Consider the following 24,075-nt stretch of genomic DNA (forward strand, 5'->3'; position numbering starts at 1 on the left):
ATCGAAGTCCTCATCCTCTATTTCTGATTTGAACAGCTGAGCTTAATCTCCATCAAACATGCCAGGTTCACTTTTTTTCACTGTCAGAGTCACTTTCCGTGCCCTGTGGCTCCTCGGAAATGATGCCGGCTTTTGCGAAAGCACGAACAACAGTGCCGGCAGACACGTTAGCCCAAGCATCTACAATCCACTCGCTGCCTTCCACTCTTAGTGAAAATGTGGTCTCCAAGAAGACCTTTCGTACCCTGTTGTGCAAATCGCTACCGTGCCGGTCCCCTTCCTCTCCCCAGTGTGACTCACCGGGATGTCTAAAGTGAGCGGCAACTCGTCCATGTTGGTGATGTGGCTGGGCTGGATGTGTTTGTCGGCGATGTTTTCAGGGTTGTTAAAACAACGATGTTCTGCATAACGCACATACATGTTCTTTTATATACAATCAACGCCAACACTTCACCCTTTAACGTTCTCATGGTGTTCTCTACTGCACTGCACTATAGGGCGCGCCACACATTTTGAAAAAAATCGAAGACTTTTATGTGCGCCTTGTAGTCGTGAAAATACGGTATGTCATTTTCAAAGTGCCGGTCTGCCATTGCTCTGCCGAAAAAGGGAAATGCGGAGCGGGATTTTCAGACCGTTCATAAAAACTTCAGCGTCGACTTCCGTCCGGAAAGTGATCCGAGAAGGAAACAGTTGAAGGAACTAAAATCCCAGCTGTCAGGACGGCAGTCATCTTTCTCACAGCTAAGTTCAAATATGCTATTAACTCCATTTGTGTTCAGTCTTTCTCAGTTGTCTTTGTAAGTTAATGTTTGAATTTTAAATGTACAGGTGCAGGAGCAATAGGAGTAGCAGATACCGGCATACAAGTCAGTGTGAAAATAACATACATGTGAAATTACAGTATATATTCTAATATGTTTACGTCGCAGGACCAGCCAATTCTTTTGCTGCCTCTTTTATTCTTTTGCTGCCTCTTGGCCAGGACTCCCTTGAAAAAGAGGTTTTTAATCTCAATGGGACTTTCCTGGTTAAATAAAGGAGAAATAAATAAAATCCATGAAAAAAAGGGCGACTTATAATCCAAAAAAATAGTTTCCAATAGAGGCAGCGAGTTCGGATCCGTCCGAGTTTTCCGCGTCTTTTTTCTCGCCACTGTAGTCAAGTGTTCGGTCACAGGTGAAAGTCGGGTTATTTTAGATCAGGGCCAGATCAGCATAATGGTTGCCCTCAAAGGGCCACATGTATAAATAACAGTATAAATGTTATTACATGTGACCAAATGTAATGTTAAATAAATGTAACTACTCCTTAATGTTAAATAACACTGAATCTATAACTCATTCTAATCCAAAATGCTATTTATGCGTTTGCATAGATGTAAAAACAATATTTACTCGTTGCTCTGTTACAACATAAATCTTTTTATATTGTCAGGTTAAGACACCCACGTTACTCCATCAATCAATGATCCAGGTGAAAAAAGAATAATATCATCCAACTCTAGTTATGACATTTTTCAAAACCTTTTTGTTGCAATTGAGAGAGACAATTGTGAGTTGCTAAGAACATGTGTGACAGATTCTCACACATGTGAATAGATAGAATTTTACACAAACAAATTTGTCTGCATAAATACACAAACCTGTAAATGTTGAATACATTGCTATTTTTAATTCTTGGACGATTTCTTGTTTTTCTGGAAGGCTAACTTTGGCATATTTAGCTTCGCGTTTAGCGTCAAAATGCCGACGTAGATTGTACTCTTTGACAACCGACACAAAAGACGTACCATTTTTTTTTCCGTTTTTACCGTTTTTCATGTATTGGCCTTTCCATCTTTCTTTAAAAACAGCCTTGCATCTGCATCAACTTTTCTTCTTCCTAGTCCAGGCCTGCTGTCGTGGAAAGTGTTGTCAGACAGCTGAATAAAAATCTGATTCAAATTGATGGCCATGGTGACTGAAAATGGACCTGTTTTAATCATAGCTGTTTAAAAAAGTTGACGTCAAATGACTGGTTTAATGACACAAAATCTCCAATGTGAATCCCAATTGTGACCGTTACCCATCGATTCGAACTTGAAGAGACTTAACCCTCATATTATGTTAAGGGTCAATTTGACCCATTTCACCCATTGACCCAATGGGTCAAATTGACCCTTAACATAATATGAGGGTTAAGGCATTACAGGGACATCCACCAAGCAAACTACGGCGAAGGAAATGAAACAGACTTTATTTTAATGCTTTATATGTCCGTCCAGTCGGTATTTGTTTCACAAGCCAAGGATATTCATTTTCATGCATTTGTTGTGTGTAACGTGCAGAGACAGTGTGTGGGAGTTCCCACTGGGCAGCAAAGACTGTCCAGGACTCGTCAGTTACGAAACAACGCCCTCTCACATTGGCACATCCTGGCCACCGAACAGGAACCCTATAATCTGTTTTGATACTTTTAAAATATTGTATTCCTGACTTAGAAGTTGTGCACTGCGGTGGAGCAGCACTCGTATGCCGTACCAAATATAACTTTGTGCTGATTAGACCGAAGCACCGGAAATGAAGGGTTTGATTACAAGACATTTTAAAAGGAAGTTGATCAAGTTGGGTAACAGTGGCGCTGTGGTAAAGTGGTTGTATGTCCCAAGATGAAGTGTGATTGGTTGTGGCCCCGTGGTTGAGCCCACTGAGAGCTGGGATAGGCTCCAACTGTTTTATTCCCCAAAAAGGAGGGATAATAACATCTTTTTTACCAAGAGATCAGTGGCAAATGATTTTCAAATCTTTTAAAGACAAGCATGTTAACAAAGATGTTTCCAGGAAGCACAGCGAAAGAGGCGAACTGTCATATTAAAAAAAACGTTCTGTTTTAAATGAGTCTTCTTCTTTTCGTTTGGGCTTTTCCCTTAAGAGGTCACCACAGCAAACCAACATTCTTCATCTAACCCTAACCTCACTACTACTAACTTCACATTCTCTCCACTACATCCATAAATCTTCTCTTCAGCCTCCCTCTAGACCTCCTGCCTGGCAGTTCAACCTTCGACCCAGATATTCACCATGGTTTGGACATGAACATAGGAGTGTCCATGTCCAAACATTACATTACAGTCATTTGGCAGATGCTTTTAACCAAAGCAATTTACAGTTGCAATGCCGGGAATTGAACCCAGGAGCTCATACAGGCAAAGCATGCGCTCTACCACTTAGCTACACAAAAACACAAACCATCTCACTCATCATTTTTTTCTGGGTCATACGTGTCCTGCACCCTTGTGACAAATTCTTCATTTCCTTTGGCCTTTTCCCTTCAGGGGTCTCCACAGTGAATAAACCTCCTCCGACTAACCCTATTCTCTGTGTCCTCTTTCACACCAACTAGCTTCATATCATCGCTCACTGCGTCCATAAATCTTCTCTTTGGTCTTACTCTAGACCTCCAACTCCAGCATCCATCTACCCATATATTCATTATCCCTCCTCTGTACATGACCCAAACATTTCAGTCTGGCTTCTTCTCTCCAAAACATCTAACATGTGCCATCCCTCTGATGGACTCGTTCCTGATCCTATTCATCCTGGTCACTCCCAAAGAGAACCTCGACATCTTTATCTCTGCAACCTCTAGCTCTGCCTCCTGTTTTTTCCTAGACCATACATTATGGCTGGTCTCGACACTATCTTGTCCACCTTTCCTTTCCTTATGACTGATAGTCTTCTATCGCATATTTCAAATGCGAGACCAGTGATGGTGACTTTCTGCTTTGTGGGACCAAAAAACCCACGCAGAAAATGGGGAGAACATGCAAACTCCTAAAAAACAGGAAAACACATGCACATCCACTGCCCAGTTAGGGATGGGTGCTGGATCGAAAACGCTAACTGAGTAGAGTTTGAAAAAAATCCACACACCAAAGGTGCTCCAAAAAGAATGATGATTTATTTTACATATAAAAAAAAAACAAAAAGCTGATTCGGGCAAACATACCACATCTCTGGTAAGCATCTGAGGAAGAGCTCGAAATGTCATGCGAGAATACCTTTTTTGTGTTATATGTCAAATAAATCATCTTTCTTTTTGGAGCACTTTTGGTGTGGATACAGATGACAGATGACATTACGAGCAAACATAGTCTCTTCCTCAGAGGCTTACCGGAGACGTGCCTATGTATGCTTGAAACGAGAATAAGCTTTTTGTGTTATATGTAAAATAAATCACCATTTTTTTTTTCAACCTATTCAGAACATGCAAACTCCACACAGAACGGAATTGAACCGGAGATCTACTTGCAGTGAGGCGGAAGCGCAAACCACTGTTAAAACCCGATCCCGGATATTGCAATCAATACCAAAACAGAAAAGCATGCTGCTGAATGCTCCTTTGTACGTTTTGCCCAGGGTGAAGAATCTGGTATAATATTATGGGAGACACAAAAACGAAATTTTAAAGATCCTCTCACCAGCGGCGGGCTCTTTGGAGGGAAACAGCTTGTTGTCCAGAGTCGTGCCGATGTCGCAGAACACCTCCTCTTCGTCTCGGTCCGCATCCAGCTGACACAAAAAAAAAAAACAGGAAAAAGCTCCAGTTTAAATGACATTCGCTTGTCAGTCATTTTTCAAAATTTTTTCATTCAAGATGACGCTTGAGAGAGTTTGACGAACTGAAGTGTCACGTCAGCATGATCCGTCCGATAAGCCGCCGTGACATCCGGAACGAGACTCATTATAGGATCAAACATTGGAAAGCAGGTCGGCTCTACGCTCCAGGGTTATTTTGCAGTCACAGCACACCAGAAGCTTCAGTAAAAGTAGATTAATTAGCCCTTGTCCTCGGACTGTTGGTCTCTAAGTGGCCGACAGCCTTCATCTGCTCATACAGTTCATTACGGGCAAGAAGGGCAAGAAATAGAAGCCCATTGAAGAAAATTGAAGAAGGATTCTTCTCCTTGCTAATCTGGTCGACGGCACAGCGGAGCTCAAGCCTGTCCGCGCATGAATAACACAAATTCGACAAAAAATCGACACAAAAGTCGTTAATGTTCAGGTCATTCCCGTAAACATTTGGTTGTTTCTCTGCCAAGCATGACAGTTTAATACTTTTCTCCGAAACTTGAGAAGTCATGCTTTGGTCACCTATGAGATAATGATGTTTGGGTGGATTTGGGATCTTTAAATTGATGACGAGGTAGTGTTTTCTGAAAAAAATAACAACAAAAAAATAGAAAAAATAATATATCTATATATCTATATCTCTATATACATATATTCTATATATATATTTCTATATATATAGAGATATAGATATATATATTTTTTTTCTGTTTTTTTGAAAAAAAAACATATATATATATATATGTATGTATTTTTTCTATTTTTTTGTTGTTATTGTATATATATATATATATATATAAAATCGTGTGTGTATCTATAATGCAGATTCTGAAAGAGGATTTTCATTGTAAGACACACTTGTTCTTGTTTTTGCTTATGGAATAGCATTTTCCAATAACTTGAGTATGGCTCAAGTGTTTTTAAAATAATTTGAGGTATTTGAGATAGTTGTATTTATAATTATGTTTTATATACTTTTAAATCAGCTGTATCAGCTGTTTTGAATTGACATATATATATATAATTTTCATTCATTATCTACATTGTTTATCTTGGGCGGGACTGGAGCCAATCCCAGCTGTCATTGGGCGACAGGTGGGGCTCACCCTGGCAACCTGGACCAATCACAGGGCTCCATACACGTCTGTGTAGGTTCTCAGTCACCCAGGTCCTGGTGAATTCTTGTCGAAAACTCCTATTGTCTTGGCAACTGGACTTGATTTGTGCAAATCTGTCTTGGCAAATGGAAACTACGTGTGAGGGCGTTGTGCTAAAGGAGGTGTCAATTTTTGGAACAAAGGAGCAAAGATAGCTTCTTTTACTCTTCTCTGAGTCTTTGACTCTTCTTTGAGTCAAAGAAATCATCTTGCCAAATAAGGTACAAGGTTTCACAAAACATTCGTACACTTGCACGCACGGACCATGACCTTCTGCACCCTCCAAACGCCCCGTAACGTCCGCATGAGCCTCAGTTCCTAGGTCCAACAGGTCTCACTCCTTTGTTTAGCTTTACCTTTTCACATTCTAATCCAGGTCATCCCACTAAATTGCTCTTTTGTTCCAACGCCTCCATTAGCATAACGACCCCTTTAGACCTAGTTTCTGCAGATCAACTCTTCCACTAACACAACAAGCCACCGTAACCTGGACTCGCCCAAAACCCTTGCAGTTATATTCAGAAACTCCCCACAGGTCAATAGGGATAGGTGAAGAAATACAAGTCCAGCTACCAAGATAAGAAGATTTCGACAAGTGCTCCATACAGACACAGAGAACCATTTGTACAAAGATGTTTCTGGGATTGGTGTTGTAGCTGTAAAAATTCTGCACGTGTTTCCTGTTTAAGCAAATTCCTATTTTGGTTATTTTCTTGTGACTAACGGGAGTGATTCATTTTTACAAATCCAACAGACACAACAGACCAACAGAAAAAAAAAAAACAAAAAAAAAAAACAAATATGTTGATGTGTTAACTTCTCCAAATCTCTTTCTCTGTGCTTCAACAACCTTCACTTCATTCAAGTTTATTCATTCAGTTTGTTTTCCACATCGTGTCTAGGGAGAATTAAATCCATCGAGCTTCTACTCTCTTGAGCAGTTGCTGATTCGGAGCCATTAAGAATGCAAAGCTGTCACCTCCGTTTTTGCTACTGTTGGTTACAAAGATTAAAAATAAATCCCAGCAGAGAAGACTTAAATTAAAACAAGTGTTTGAACATCGAGGAATAAATCCATCCTTCAGTATACAAATTGGACTTTCAATATGTAAAAAGTAAACGTTAAGATATCCAACTCCTGGCCGATGGTTCGCGTTGTTATTATTTTTGAAAAAAATCCCGACTTTGTTTCCTAGCCTGAGGACATCCAACATTTTGGCTATGTTTATTAATTTTTGTCTCTGGGCGAGGGTTTTGGGCAGGGTTTTGTGGCTAGCACTCCTGTACCGCAACAAGGTCCCTTTCGGCGGGGGGTTCCGACAGGTTCTTGGTTTCCTCCTACAGTCCAAAAAGCACGCAGCAGGTTGGCACCACAGCGAATCAACCTTCTCCATCTCTGTATCCTCCTTTCTCACACCAGCTAACTTTATGTCCTCTTTCACTCTGTCCTCTGGTGTTCCTTTAAGTCTAGACCTCTTGCCTGGCAGCTCCGATTCCAGCATCTGTTTCCCAATATATTCACTATCCCTCCTCTGTACGTGACCCAACCAAGTCAGTCTGGCTTCTCTGACCTTCTCTCCAAACCATCTAACATGTTCCGTCCCCCTGACTTATTCCTGATCATATCATTACATTTCATTACAGTAATTCAGCAGACGCTTTTATCCAAAGTGACTTACAAAAATTGCAATTCGTTAATCGAAAATCCAAAGTACCACTAGTCGTTATTCGGAAGTCACCACTCTGCCAAATAACCATCTCAAAACCATATACATACATACATTCATTTCTTCAGGTTTTTTTGGGGGGGGGCTAAGTGCGATTAGTGGGGTAGTGCTTAGTGAAGAGGTATGTTTTCAGCTCACGGTGGAAGATGGGCAGTGACCCCACTGTTCTGACCTTTTCCAGGAGTTCGTTCCACTGCTGAGGAGCCAAGACCGAGAAGAGCCGAGACCGGTTCGATCAGCAGCCAGGGGCTCTGAGTCATAGGGTGGACAGTCGCTGAGAGGTGGCAGATTGGAGGGGAGGGGTAGGGACATGTGGTTTGACCATATCCTGGTCTGATCAAGCCTACCAGGCTGTCCCATTCACTGCCTGGTAGGCGAGCACCAGGGTCTTGAACTTGATGCGGGCGGCTACCGGGAGCCAGTGAAGGGACATAAGAAGGGGAGTTGAAGGGGAGTTGAACCTGATTCTCCACCTCTTTTCCACACTCTCCTACGCTCTGGGCTGTTGACCCTTGAGTACTCACCATTTCACTTTGGTTACTCTCATTTACAAACATAAATTCTGCTTTCTGTGACTAACCTCCATTCCTCTCCTTTCTAGAATATACATGTACCTCTCTAGATGTTCTTCCACATGTTCCTTGCTCTCACTACCAATCACAATGTCATCAGCAAATATGATGGTCCATGGAGATTCCTGTTAAACCCCATCTGTCAGCCTGTCCATCACCACTGCAAACAAGAGGGGGCTCAGTGGTGACCCCTGATGTAGTCCCACTACCAGCTTGAACTTCTCTGTTACACCTAAAGAACACCTCGCCACTGTCTCACAGCTAGCATACATGTTCTGCACCAGTCTAACATACTTCTCTGCCACTCCAGACTTCCTAATACAATAGGGGCTCAGATGTGACCCCTATTGTAGTCCTACCTCCACCTTGTATTCCTCTTTCCCACCAACTATCTCACACCTCACCATTGCCTTGCATCTAGCATACATGTCCTATATGTTATCTACGCTAGATAACATCAACCCATTAACTGACACACCGGTAGCGGTGGAGCTGCCATGCAAGGCACTAACCAGGCTACCATCTGGACGGGCTGGGTGTCTTGCCAAAGGAAGCTTCTGAAGGCAGACGTAAGGATATGTGAACCGAACCGCGAATTTTCCGATCGGGCAGCGCCTGCTGGTGGCAACAAAAACAATGACAATGACACCCTGAAGCGGATCCAGGTACTGAAGCAGACAGTATTGTGAATGTTTAAACTAGTGGTTGTTGTTGCTCCTGTTTATTTAAATGACATTTGTAGTTTTTTAAACATGAGCAATACCAACATATCCCATTTTTTTTTGTTTGGAATACGTTCTAGTAAAATATCGCAATTGTCCCCATATAAGGACATTGATTATTTATTAATTTTTTTCAAAAACTTTTCTGCGTTAATATTTAATGCATACGCACAAATGTATCGTCGATAAAAAATAAATGCACAAGTTCACTCAGGATCAAATCGACACATAAGAAGCCATCAGGAAGTGGAGATTAAGGGGAAGAGATGAGCCAAAAAAAAAAAAAGCCTCGAAGTCTTCTGACAGTTTTAAGTGGAAAGTTTTGGTTGGACTCCGAAGATGTTCTTGGGAGAAAAAAAAAAGGCTTTGCAGGTTCATTAGAATCTGTTTGATCATCGGAGGGAAGCGTTGATGCAAGGCGAAGCTCCCGGGCTGCGGCTTTTTTTTTTTTTCACGAGAGCCGAGGAAAGAACAGAGCTGGAATATAAATACCCGATATACCGAACAGACTTGAGATGAAGTTAGAAAAATAAGGGTGAGAAAGCGTCAACGGCGTTTCCTTTATGTTCTCATGGTATACTAAAATTCATGTCGGTTGGATCAAACTGTGCCTTTCAGCCGGTAGCGATTGGTTTCATTGCTGGAATCTAATTATAATTAGAAATAATTTGAAGAAAAAAAAAAAATCAACAACCTGTCACTGCGGAGATAATTAACCCGGCCACATGCTTTTAGTTTGTTTGGATCTATGTCGCCTGGCAGCATGTGGGGAGGAAGCTGGAGGTGATTTCACCCGGGGAAAACCTAATTGGAGTGCTCCGTCTTTCCTGGAATGATACGAAGGCTTAATACGAACGATACGAAGGCCAAAACAAACAATTACGCATCGGCGGGAGGCTCCGCCGTGGACCGGCTTGACAAATGAGTCGCGTCGTTCCCCCGCTAAAAAACAAACCCGCCTTCGTTAAGAGCCACCAATCCCGAGCCGGTTTAGATGGAAAGCACGGTGAACAGATGAATCTGACGGTAAATAAATCTCTGCTGCCTTTATTAGCTCGATCTTTCTCGACAACATGCTTGTTTTGCAGAGCTTCCTGTCCGGGAAATGTGGATGCCGATGATATGCTTTGAAATCACGTCGTGTGACGCTCAGGAGCCAATTAAATCTACAAAGCAGGTGTTGAGGGTCCGTGACGCCCTCTGATGTTTATGGCAATTGATTCTTTCGGCATCCGGAAGGTGAGCGGTGTTATTCTGCAGTGAGGGGTCACAAAGCTACAGCGCCGCTTACTGGTCAGGCATGGATGTAACAGCGTTTCCTGGCATTTCTGCAGAAATTGCAAGGATGAGAGGGTGAACGTCTCCATGGTTTTCTGTCTCTAGAAGTGGCCCCTTGATCGATCCAGGGTGAACCCCGCCTGCCGTCCAATGACAGCAGGGAGAGGCATCAGCCTCCCAATGAATGAATGAATGAATTCTTGTCGAAATCTGATTGCCATGGCAACAAGAGCAGAGCTCTGTAATCCTAATGACTCATTAGTTGGAGCATCAAGGGGATTTAATTAAAATTCAGAGTTCAGGATTTGAGTTCAGCCAAAGGAGAGGGTCCAGTCAAAGGTCTGAAACATCATATTACTTTGGTTGAAATGATTTAGAGACATTTATACTGGATTATCAGGTGTGTTTATGTGTCTCTTCTTCTTCCTCTTCTCTTCCTTTGGGCTTTTCCGAAAACTTCAGGGGTCACCACAGGGGAGAATAGGGTTAGATGGGGAGGGTTAATCAACCTCCTCCATCTAACCCTATTCTAACTATCCTCCTCTCTCAACTAACTTCATATCCTCTCTCACTCAGTCCATAAATCAGGTCTTTGGTCTCCTGCTAGACCTCCTGCCTGGCAGCCCCACCTTCAGCAACCTTCTACCCAGATATTCACCATGGTTTGGACATGAGCAGAGGAGTGTTCATGTCCAAACCATCCGAATCATCACTTTGTCTCGGTCATACATGTCCTGCACCCTGTGACAAATTCTTTTTTTCCTTTGGGCTTCAGGGATACTTGGACCCATTTCTTTACTTCTTTTCCACACTCTCTGTTGCTCTGTCAAGTTAATATTTGTCAAATCTATTGTGAAAATAAAATGTTATAATTTTGGTCTATAAGGTATGAGCTACTCTCCACTTTGAACGAGGGGGATTACCAATGATTCCTTAGCTTAATGCGCGAGAAATGTTCGGAATGTGAGCTAAATAATTTTCAGAATTGATTTTTGGAAGAATCAGGACATTCATTCATTCATTCATTCATTCATTCATTCATTCATTCATTCATTCATTCACGGGATGGAGGTTCTCAGTCAACCAGACTTGAATTTCTTCACTTGAAGACGTTTCACCCCTATATAAGTGACACAGTTTTTCAGAAAACTCTGAAACTCTCCCCACAGTTACGGGTAATTAAAACTGAAGAAGCCTCTCGGATGAGGGCTGAAACATCTACAATCAGTTCTGAATATTATTTAGCTCACATTCAGAACATTTCGGGCTTATTAAGCTCAGGAATCATTCGTAATATCTCACGCTCAAAGTGGAGAGTAGCTCATACCTTATTGATGAGAAATAGGATATTATATTTTCACTAATAGATGTGACAAGTAATAACTTGACAGACATAGCGTAGGAGAGTGTGGAAAAGAGGTAAAGAAACGGGTCCTTGCAGGTTGGAATGGGTAGAGAAAAGTGTCGGTAGAGTCCATCAGAGGAACAGCACATTTTAGATGTTTTGGAGAGAAAGTCAGAGAGGCCAGACTGAGATAGTTGGGTCATGTACAGAGAACGGATAGTGAAAATATTGATAGTGAATTGGTGTGAGAGAGGAGGATACAAAGAATAGGGTTAGATGGAAAAGGTTGATTCGCTGTGGAGACCCCTGAAGGAAAAAGCCCAAAGCAAAAGAAGAATTTGTCATAGGGATGCAGGACATGTATGACCAAGATAAAGTGATGACTGACAAAGTAATGACTGATTCACATGGTGAATATCTGGGTAGAAGGTTGCTGAAGGTGGAGCTGCCAGGCAGGATGTCTTGAGGAAGACCAACGAGAAGACTTATGGACGTAGTGAGAGAGGGTATGAAGTTAGTAGGTGTGGGAGAGGAGGGTACAGAGAATAGGGTTCGATGGAGACGATTGATTCGCTTTGGCTAACCATGAAGTTTTCGGGAAAAGCCCAAAGGAAAAGAAGTAGAAGAAGAGACACGTAAACAAACCTGATAATCCAGTATAAATCGTAACAACCTGAGTAACACGACGTTTCAGACCTTTGACTGGACACTCACATTTGGAATCCCGAACCCTGAATTTTAATGCAATCCCTCTGACGCTCCCACTAATGAGTCATTAGGATTACAGAGCTCTGCTTCCCCGACCTTGAGCCGACACTCAAAATGGAAGAGTTTCTTCCACGGAGCAAAAAGCAATTAAGCCCTCGAGTTTACCGCATTCATCAGTGAGACACCGTGAAGTTCTTCTTAAATAATTACAGCCTGCCGTGGGGGCGGGTCTCTGCTTGAAGACGACATTATATTTCACTGTTAATTTATCTACAAAATTTCCATATGTTTGGAATATAACATCATGAAATCCTGCTTTTAAATACAAACAAACAATGTGTGAATAATGAGAAATTAAAGTTTGATTCCAAACATTAAGATACCTCACTTGGTCCTTATTATTATAATAATTACAAAATAAATAAACAAATAAATAAATGAATAAATAAATAAATACATAAATAAATAAGTAAATATTTTTTTGGTCAAAACATTTTAGGGTAAAATTTCTGCAATATATTTTTAAAATTATAATCTGATTTTCTTGTACATGCCAGCAGCTTTTGGATGAAATTCCTGGCATCGTCGTCTTACTTGTTTTATGTAACTTTTGTTGCATTTCAAGCACTTTCTTCCCTTTTGCACCTTGCATCGCTTAAAAACGTTTTCATAACTTGTCGAACGAGAACTGTAAAATTCAACATCGTTTATCCACATTCGGGCGGTTGTCTTTCTCTGCCAAAGGTTGTCAATTCTTAAAAAAAAAATCCCCAGGTCAAACTGTCATCACATCCCGAAAACAAAATTTGGTTAGTCTCCCTGTTGCTTTTGTAATAATAAATGAATGTTATCATTAAAATGTATTTTAATTGGTTCATTCATTTTTAAAATGTAATTTTAAATATGAAGATAATGGTGATATTGCAACTAAATGAAAAATGTAAAAATGATGTTGTCGCTCTTAATGAGCAACTGCTCACGGCAGTAAAAGGACAGCATTTTTGGTTTGTTGCCGTTGCATAACTTATGATTGGCTTTTTTTTTATAAATACAAGAAGGACTCAAACAGACAGAGTATTTTGCTTAAAAGTAAACTTTTTTTCGGGGTTCAAAATGTTTTGTTGCACGCAAAAATGTAATTTCTACAGTTGTTCATTGATTTAAAAAAACCTGCAACACATATTTTGTTTATACATAACGTAAGGGAAAAAAACAAACAAACAAAAACGTTATATGTCATGTTTATTCATTTTAAATTTCAAAAGGGTTGTGAGGCTCCTGGTGTTTTACTGTGGTGTTTTAGTTTACTGGTGGGAAACGGGTCCACATGGCTCTTTGAGTGCTAAAGGTTGCGACCCCTGGTCTAGACGGACCTACATATAGGGGGCGGTCGGCACCATTACCACATGAGAGGGGGGAACACATCATACGCAAACATAAACAACAACATAAAAGGTTATGAAGTATTAAAAGGACATTTCAATCATACTCAGACTGCAGCCTGCCGCCACGGATATTAAAATACAGTATACCCTTGTTTTTCGCGGGGGTTACGTTCCAAAAAGAATCCGTGATGTAGAAACCTTTATTTTTTTTACAATTATTATACAATTAAATACACTATTATACATTGCTGCTGTCGTCCTTATGTTTTTTTCTTCCTTCTTTATGGAACGAACGGAAGATTCATTAATTCCGTAATGCCGACCTACAGCCGCATAGCTTTTACCTTCCCTCAGCATGTCCAGAAGTTTAACTTTATCTGCGATAGATAGCATCTTCCGCTGCCTTTTGGGCCCTGCCGCAGGTGCTTTTGTTGCTCCAGAGCGTTTTGTCAACATGATGGGTTTTAGAGAAACTGAAAATTGCAAGAGAATTTGCACGTACGTAAAGTAAATTTGGCAAGCTGTTTTACGTACGTGTACATATTAAACTGCAGCGTTATTGACGGACAGGTAGAGAAGAAGCGGAGTGACTTTTTAGCCAATCAGAATGCAGAACGCAATGCACGATGCAAATCCGTGAAGTAGCGAAACCGTGAAAAGTAAACCGCATTATAGCGAGGGATCACTATATAACACATTTCAATGATGTATAAAGGGATTGAATGTTTCCGTCATCCCAATGAACACAACAAATGCTCCCTTTTTCCTTGACGACAGTGCAGTGACTCTCTAAGCACCTCCACTCCAGTTCTACTGTTGGTATGCAAAACAAATTGTCCACTAGAGCGCCCACACAATGGCTGCCCCGCAGCCTTACAGGTCCATCCATGACCATCACAAATTCTTCTTCTTCTTCATCTTCTTCTTCTTCTCCTTTTGGCTTTTCCCTTCAAGGGTCACCTCAACCATTTCCATCTAACCCTATTCTCTGTAGACTCCTCACTCACGCCAACTAACTTCATATCCTCTCTCCCCACATCCAAAAATCTTCTCTTTGGTCCAATTCCAGCCTCCGTCTACCAAAATTTTCACCATCCCTCCTCTGTACATGACCCAACCATCTCAGTCTGGCTTCTTTGACCTTCTCTCCAAACACGCTGTTCCTCTGATAGACTCATTTCTAATCCTATCCATTCCAGTCACTCCCAAAGAGAACCTCAGCATCTTCATCTCTGCAACCTCCAGTTCTGTGTCCTTTCTTTTGTTCATTGTTGCTGTTTGTTTCTAGCAGTGGCGGGCCGTGCGTTTTACACCTAGGCCTTCAGTAGTGCTCAGAATCAATCCGCCCCCCAATAATTAGTTTATGGCTATAAAAAAAACAATCTTATTATGCAGAAATGCAGAATAAAGAGAGGTGCATTGCTGATAGATAACCCACGGAGTGTTAAATTCACCCGCGGGAGCGCATCACGTAACGACAAAGGGATGCCCAACTCTGTAATCGATCGCGCACCCGGAGCGGCCCGGCACCCGGAGTGCCATAATTCCAAGAGTGTGTAAAAAAGGCCCTTATTAGAATTAAACCCGACCGTTAAGGCGATGGTATAAAATGAATGCGCCTCCTCGGCTTGGGGCCGGAACTTCCTCACCTGCACATCCGCTGGATGCGTCTCAGCGGGTGTCCAGAGAGGGAGAAGGATCCTCTCGGCGTGACATCATTGTAGCCCATAAGTGTATTTCCTGACTTTGAATAAACCGTTCTTGCTTGATCAGTTCCCGAACACACCGCGACAACAAAAGTCAGTAGCCACAAGTAACCACAATAAATGCCCTTCGAGCAAACAGCTGTAACACCAATAATAACCTTATAAACTTGCAGTATTATTTAGGAAAGTAGCAGCATTTTACTCACCAAAATTCTGATCATTTGTAGACAAAATCCATCCTCCTTTCTTTCCTCAAATAGAGTTCAATTATTCTGTCGTACAGATTATCCGTGCACTTCAGCTTCAAGCACTGCCAGCAATAAAATTTGCAGTGTACCTCGGAGCCTGTGAGCCAGGAGTGCCGGTCGTAGTTCGTGGCTTGAAAATGTCTGACAAATCCTTTTTCTGATTGTGACAGGTTCGCTAGCTTAGGAGTTGCCCGACCTCTCTTTACTATGTCCAGCTTTTCTTCAAAAAGAAAATTGCTTTAACAATATATTAGTAACTAAATCCATTTCTTCTACTACTGCAGCAATTGTGGGTTGAAAAAAAACGATATTAAACAAACACAACCATATTTCTTTTCGCAGCTCGCCAGTATGCTTCTCCTTGCTAATACACTTGTCCTCTCTGTGACTATGCAATAAGAGGGTGTGAATAGCTGACTTTGCTGAAGCCTGCTAGAAGGCTCTGATGTCGCCAACTCAAAATCTGATTGGTTGAAGCTACAGCGTCATCAACACTTATTTTTTGCGTAAAGGGCTTGCAGAACCGATCGTGCTGCGATCACTGACACTTTTCTCCACCCTTTCCAGCCTGCTTGAACCTGTTTCTCCACCCCTTTTCACACTCTCCTACAATCTGGACTGTTGACCTCAAGTACTTTTAAATCTCCAACTTCTTTATCTCCACTCCCCGTCGCTTCTCATTATATACTCACATATACTCTGTCTTGCTGCGACTAACCTTCATTCCTCTCCATCCCAGAGCATACCTCCACCTCTCTAGATTTTCTTCTACCTGTTTTTCTGCTTTTACTACAGATCACGATATCATTTGGAAACATCATGGTCCATGGATATTTCTTTCAATTTCATCTGTCTGTCTGTCCATCAGCACTGCAACCAAGAAGTCCCACCTCCACCTTGAACTTCTCTGTTACACTTACAGCACACCTCACCACTTTCTCACAGTGAGCATACATGTCCTGCACCAGTGTAACATGCTTCTCTGCCACTCCAGACCTCTTCATACAATACCAGAGTTCCTCTCTTGGCATCTTGTCATATGCTTTTTCTAGGTCTCCAAGAGCGCAATGCAGCTCACCCTGACCTTCTCCGTACTTCTCTATAAGCATTCTCAGAGCAAATACTGCATCTGTAGTACTCTCCCGGCCCGTCACAAAAAAATAAATTAATAAATGAAACTCGATATAAGATGTGATGAAGACCCCGGGAGGGGTGCAATTATTAGTCTGGCAGAAACAGCTGCTGGAGCCCCAGGACTATGTTCACAAGCAAATCTGTCAAATATTTTTTCCTGCAGAATTAGAAAAAAACCCCTCTAAGATCTCAAAGATGATAACAACTATGGCATGTCCTCTGACCTTGTTTACTTCTCACTCAGGCAGGCAGCACAGGGGTGCAATAGATCATGGATGGAAAACTGAGATAACGCATTGAGAGCGTGAAAAAACGGATATGATCGACTGACCTTGCCTGTGCATTAAAGCGTGAAAAACCGATGGTCGGAGAGGCAAAGTGAATTAGAAGAAAAATGGGGAAAAAAAATGTACATGGATACGCTGGTAAAAACAAAACAAAAAGAAAGAATAGGACATAAAAAAATGGGCAGGAAATGACGCAGATTTCTAAGAAACAGAAATTGAAAACCGTCAGGAAAGTCCCCGAGTATTAACCGATCAAAATACCAAGAAACTGTATCAGGAGTGTCAAATAAATTATCATGAAATTAGCCACAAGATATCACCAAAAACAAGCAGTAAGAATCTTTAACCTAGAAGGGAAAAAATAAACATAAAATTATAATAAAATTAAATTAAATTACATTTAAGTAAAGTCATGTAAAATAAAATAAAATAAAATAAAATAAAATAAAATAAAATAAAATAAAATAAAATAAAATAAAATAAAATAAAATAAAAATGCATGATCATCCTACACTCCAAATACAAGCAGAAGATCCATTGGAGAAAAATTAAAGTGTGAATGAGAAGGTGAACGGTAGTGTATCTACATGTAGCCCTCTGATTGTAGGTGGTAGGTGGTCCAGGGTTTGGAATAAACAAAAAAGAATTGACAGTGGACTAAAGTACTTGACTAGAAAATTCTGTACCTGGTAAAAAAGTGAGCAACTGGATATTTTGCAGCAGAATGAAAATATCATGAACAAAAGGGGGGGAAAAGAAACTGTGGGAAACCCAAGCAGCTCTTCCAAAGCTAAAATAATACACAGATTCCCAGATGAGCGTAGCAGAATCATCCACTATTTTCCCACTGTTTCTTTTCTGTGACACATGCTATTGTGGCTGTAGCGTTACCGTGACGATAAGGCCCCTCTCCTGGAAGTACTTGACCAGCGGGATGGTGTTCTGTTTGAAGTTGGTGAGGCGGCGGTCGATGGCCTTGGGGTTGTCGTCCGGCCGCCCCTGCTGTTCGGCCCTCTTCTGCAGCCGCTCCTTCAAACGGTGGTTGGTGCAGGCCAGGAACACGACCAGGTCGGGAGTGCAGATCTGGCATGGGACACACACACACACACACACACAAAATGTGTCAATCATGAAGATACCAAAATGCTTTTCACATAAGAGTGAAGACTTCGGCGCCCTGTGAATGTCAGTGTCACCAAAAACCAGAACTGCTGCTGATGGTCGAGTCATATGGAAAACAAATATGTTTACAAATGCATGTATAAATTTGGATAGAAGTTGATCACATCCCCTCAAATTTTTTAATTTTTTTTTTATTTTATTTTAATTTTTTTTTTTTTTGCAGACGCTTTTGAATGAATTATTTTGGAAACTTTTATTTTCAGAGAAAAAATTAATTTATTTATTATTAATAATTAATTACAACTTTTTTTTCCTCCCAGTTTTAGGTTATTCCAAGCTTATTCAAGACTGCTTTTTAGGTTTCGCCTTGTTTATTTTATACTGTGGTATTTTATAACTCGATTTCCTGAAGGCTATCTACCTTTTTTGACAATATGTGAGAATCATATTTTGGGGGAAAAAGATACATTTAAAAAAAAAAAAAGATTTTTTTCAAAGAATGAATTATGAATTCACATTTATGGAATTAAAAAAATCATTTACATTATTATGCTCATTGATTATGATATAAACCAAAATAAAAAATAATAACAAAAATAAATAGATACATACACACACCAAAATTAGATTAATAACTTTCCCATTATCAAGAGTTTCATTTTAAAATAATCATCTCTCATCCTTTTTTTGTGATAATGATATTTACTCATTTATTTATTTACCAATTTACAATAAAAACAGCCATAACTTCCAACACACAGGCTTTTATTTAAAAAATAAAGGCTCTACTATCACTGCAAAACATGCTGTTTCCAGATTCTTCTTTCGCTTTTTAGACTTTTGCACGCAAAAACGAAACTTCCGTCAACATTATCTCTCGAGCACAGACACATTTCCTGTCCCCTTTCATCTGCATTCTCTTTTCCTGGAGATAATAAAAACAACTTTTTTTTTTTTTTTTTTTTTTAGGTCACCGTGCACGCCAGCAGCCCCAAATTAAACACAAACGGCAGAATGGCTATTGCTGCGGGTGAAACGTGCGAATGTTCCAGCAGGGTTTTTGATTGGTGTCACCCCCGCGAGGTTGCTCTACATTTGAAGAGAAGCGAATTTCCTTCAAATTACGAGCGATTAAGTCACATAGATAAAATAAACTTTATTGATCCCCATAGGGAAAGTTATTTTTCACAGCAGTTGCTAAACAATTTCCCAGTCATGGGATCATTAAAGTACTTCTTATCTGAAGTGTGTAAGATTGTTTTAGTTTGTCTCAGATTTTTTGATGATCGTGCGCTTGTATTTTATCATGTGAAATTGTGTCTTATAATGCTTTGTTTTTAAGCCTGACTAAGGGACGAGAGTGGAAAATTTGCAAAAGCTATAAGCTTTCTCTACAGGACATTAGATGCATTCTTCGCCGACTCAAGATGTATGTCAAAAAATAGATTGGATTGATAATTTGGTTGCGCAAACAAAGATAATTGATCTCTAGCTATATTGAGATAAGGTAAGATAAACTTTTGTGGATCTTTTGTGACACCAGGGTAACGGTTACAAGAGTCAAATAAATATGAATAGAAATATAGAGAGACAATTAGAAAAACCAAAAGACCTCCACAAATAAATAGACAGCAGAGAGAACAACAACAAGGGTAAGAATGGATAACAGAATGGAAAAAAATAAATATGGGTGAAAATAGACAACCAAAACTAAACAACAACATAGACAGAGTGATGCTAGCAATGACAAAAATAAATAAAAAGATAAGATAAAGTTTATTGATTCCCATAGGGGAAATTCTTTTGTCAAAGCAGCATAACAGTTTTAAGTGTTAAATAAATATGAATAAATATGAATAGCGAGACAATAAGGAGACAATTAGAAAAAGCAAAAGACATCCACAAATAAATAGACAGCAGAGAGAACAACAACAACAACATCAAGGAAGACAGTAAGGGTGAAAGTAGAAAACCAAAAACTAAAGAACAACATAAACAGTGACAACACCAATAAAATGAATAAAATGAATAAAATGAATAAAATGAATAATAAGATAAGATAAGATAAGATAAGATAAGATAAGATAAGATAAGATAAGACAAGATAAGATAAGATAAGATAAGATAAGATAAGATAAGATGAAGTTCATTGATCAACACAGGGGAAATTCAAACTCAAGTTATGAGTCAAATAAATATGAATTTAAATATAAGACAATTGGACATCCACAAATAAATAGAAAGTATGGGTGAAAATACACAACCGAATCTAAACAACAGCATAGATAGAGTGTTATCAAATCAAATAAATAAACAAAAAACAGTTGCCACCAGTCGTAGCAACAACACACTATAGCAGGGGTCAGGAACCTTCTCGACTGGGAGATCCATAAAAGCCAAATATTTCTAAATATATTTATATATATATTATATATTTCATTGAGAGCCATTTAGTAATTTTGACGTATAATGAATTAAAAATGTCTTAAATTTAATGCGACCTCTGATGCCGCTTTATATTGGACTTTATATCATTGCATATTAGACATACTGCAGATCCTGCTCGCTCCATCTCAGCCTGGAATGCACGGTTATCATAGTCTTTTTTTTTCTTTTCGCCATCTTTTTCTGTTACAAGGGTTGAAGCGGATAAACTAGTTGGCTATCTGATAAAATTTCTTCACCTTTACAATTACATTACATTACAGTCATTTGGCAGATGCTTTTATCCAAAGCGACTTACAAAAAGTGCAACTCAGTCACCGAAGATCCGATGTACCGCTAGTTGGAAGTCAGAAGTGACCACTCAACCAAATAGACATCTCAGAACTATATATGTACATCCATTCATTTCTTCATTAATCTTTTTTTTTTGGTTGTTTTTTTCCGGGGGGGGTTGGGTGCTAAGTGTGCTTAGTAAGGTAGTGCTTGGTGAAGAGGTATGTTTTCAGCTGTCTACAAAAGATGGGCAGTTAACCCGTTGTTCGGACCTTTTTCGGGAGTTAGTTTCACCACCGAGGACCCAAGACCGAGAGGAGCCGAGACCGGTTTGATCGGCGGCCGGGGGCTCTGAGCGTCCAGGGTGGACGGTCGCCGAGAGGTGGCAGATCGGAGGGGAGGGGTAGGGACATGTGGCTTGAACATTTCCTGGAGATAAAGACGGGGCTGTCCCATTCACTGCCTGGTAGGCGAGAACCAGGGACTTGAACTTGATGCGGGCGGCTACCGGTAGCCAGTGTAGGGACATAAGAAGGGGGGTTGTGTGGGAGACTTTGGGACGATTTTACACCAGATGGGCTTTCTGAATAAGCGCCAGAGGCCTGATGGTCACCACTGGGGCACCGACAAGGAAGGAGTTGCAGTAGTCCAAACGAGAGATGACTAGAGCCTGGATGAGTGATGATCTGCACTGTATCCTCCATGAGGAATCTGCAAATCTAACCTTCATTCCTCTCCTTCCCGTAGCATACCTCCACCTCTCTGTCTTCGGTTGTATATCACCACTAACACTTTTCTCCACCCATTCCAACCAACTTGAAACTGTTTCTCCACCTCTTTTCCACATTCTCCATTGCTCTGGACTGTTGACCCAAAGTACTTGAAAACCTACAACTTCTTGATCTCCACTCCCTCAGGCCTCACTGCTCCACTCAATTCGCACACATATATTTCATATTGCTGCAACTAACCTATATTCCTCTCCTTCCCAGAGCATATCTGTACCTCAAGAGAACCTAAACATCGTCATCTCTGTGACCTCTAGTTCTGCCTCCTGTCTGGTCATTGTCACTGTTTCTAGAGCATACAGGTTCACTGATCTCACCACTGTCTTGCTCACCTTTCCTTTCATTTTGGCTTCATTCTGGCTCATAGTACCCCTGACACTTTTCTCCACCCATTCCAACCTGCTTGAACCCCGTTCTTTACCTCTTCTCCACACGCTCCTATGCTTTTGACCGTTGACTATTTGACTGTTGACCCCAAGTACTTGGGGTCCACCCCAAGTTGAAATCGACCTTCTTGATCTCCATTCCCTACAGCCTCCCCGTTCTATTCACACACATATATTCTGTCCTGATGCGAATAACCTTCATTTCTCTTCTTTCCAGAGCATACCTCCACCTCTCTAGATGTTCCTCAATCTGTTTTCTGCAGTCACTACAGATCACAATGTCATCTGGAAACATCATAGTCCATGGATATTCCTGTCTTATTTCATCTGTCTGTCTGTCCATCAGCACTGCAACGAAGTCCCACCTCCACCTTGAACTTCTCTGTTACACTTACAGCATACCTCACCACTGTCTCACAGTGAGCATACATGTCCTGCACCGGTGTAACATTCTTCTCTGCCACTCCAGACTTCCTCATACAATAAAAGAGTTCCTCTCTTGGCACCTTGTCATATGTTTTTTCTAGGTCTACAAGAGCGCAATAGAGCTCCTGAAGATACTGGATGAGTGTCTGCGTTGTATCCTCCGTGAGGAATCTGCGAATCTTCCTGATGTTGTAGAGATGACCCGGACATGCTCGGAAGCCCTTGGTCCCCGACCCGACACAACTAATTTCTGTTTACTTTAAAATGACACAGTATCATGAAGAAAAATCAAGTATTTTAAAATCAGTTCCAAACTGATTTTTTTCTTTCAACCCAAATTGTCTGGGAGCCATATGGCATCACCGGAAGAGCCATATATGACTGGCAAGCCATATGTTCCTGATCGCTATGCTATAGCAAAGAAGCGCGCTCTTGCTACCATAGACTGGTAGAAGTTCTTGAGGAACCTGCTACAGATGGCAGGGAAGCAGAAGGTGGATTGACTCGCTCCACAAAAAAGGCATTCCTCAGTTCGTGCCGAGTCGCAGACGTGACGCGACGTTGGGTATTTAGAGATACCTTTCGCCCGGAAACATAACCGGCGAGTCAGGCTCCAAAAAAAGCATCAGCTTTATAGCCGTCTTTCCTGTTTTGCAGTTAGATGAAATTCATATGAAGAACTCTCCCGGGTCTGTGTTTGATCTGGCGGTGGCGGGGGGGCTCACAAAAATAGCTCCAATGTTGATGTTTATTCGAGCATCTCAAGCCACATGAAGTTTCTGTTTCCATAGCAACTGAACTTACGCCCCATTTCAACACAAGACCACGCAGGTCCAGAAAATGTAAACAGAGTCTTGAGTTATGATATAATAAACAACATCAAAAAATAATGAATTATTAAAAGACTTTAAAAAGAGAACCGTGACCAGTTCCATCCACAACAATAACTGTTTTCAAATAATGAGTTAGACGCAGATTATAAAAAGTTTGAATCCATCAAAAGTAAACAAGAAATGAATAAATGAATGACTGGAATAACCACAGAAAATTGTACAACTTACAATCCGTGTGAAAATGACATTCAAAAATTTGAATTCTAAAAAAAGGGACATAGATATAGAGTAAACTGATTAATTTCAGTCACTTTTTTCTTATTTACTCTTTTTATTTGTTCATTAATCAGCACAACAATTTACTCATTGCACATTTTGCATCATGCATTAACATGTGGTATGATATATGTATATCTATCTATCTGTATATATGTATAACCATAAAATAATAATAAATAAAATACAATTTCAGGATGATGTGTGCAACTCTTTCAGTCCTCCAGACGTTTGTTCTTTATTGGTATCCATTAAGCTACTGGTGAAGCAGGTGAAGTGATTTTGCTTTTACTTTCTGTCCCTTCCCTTGAAATAAAAAAAAAGATATGGATAGATAGATAGATAGATAGATAGATAGATAGATAGATAGATAGATAGATAGATAGATAACATTCACGACAGTAATGTTAGCATATGTATGACAAGTCACTGCAGAGTAGTAAGAAGGTTCCTGATTGGACGTTGGTTCTGTCCCTGCGTTCCACGGTGGACGTCCTCCGGCCTCCTGCCCACAGACCACAAACACGCAGCGGTCTAATTGAGAGCTCCACATTTTCGGGAAATGTGATGGAGAGGATCGGCGGCTGTGGCCGGCGTCTCTATATGCGGCCCTGTTATGGCCCTTTTTTTTTTTTTTAATGACC

At 40.6% G+C, this 24,075-nt stretch overlaps 1 protein-coding gene across 1 annotated transcript in view; it reads right to left on the reverse strand.

Moving 5' to 3' along the window:
* The window catches only part of ak5 (adenylate kinase 5), a 157,997-nt gene that overhangs the window by 77,867 nt on the left and 56,055 nt on the right, over nucleotides 1–24,075 (reverse strand). The window contains exons 6-7 of the mRNA XM_086153396.1: nucleotides 17,774–17,965; nucleotides 4,463–4,553 (exon numbers count right to left, since the gene is read on the reverse strand). Of these exons, the coding sequence (XP_086009522.1) occupies nucleotides 4,463–4,553; nucleotides 17,774–17,965 (283 nt within the window). The remainder of the gene's footprint in view (nucleotides 1–4,462; nucleotides 4,554–17,773; nucleotides 17,966–24,075) is intronic.

This window comes from Fistularia commersonii, chromosome 10 (genome assembly GCF_037954325.1).
Source record: "Fistularia commersonii isolate RoL2024-O1a breed Wild chromosome 10, RoL_Fcom_v1.0, whole genome shotgun sequence".
Classification (NCBI taxonomy): Eukaryota; Metazoa; Chordata; class Actinopteri; order Syngnathiformes; family Fistulariidae; genus Fistularia; species Fistularia commersonii.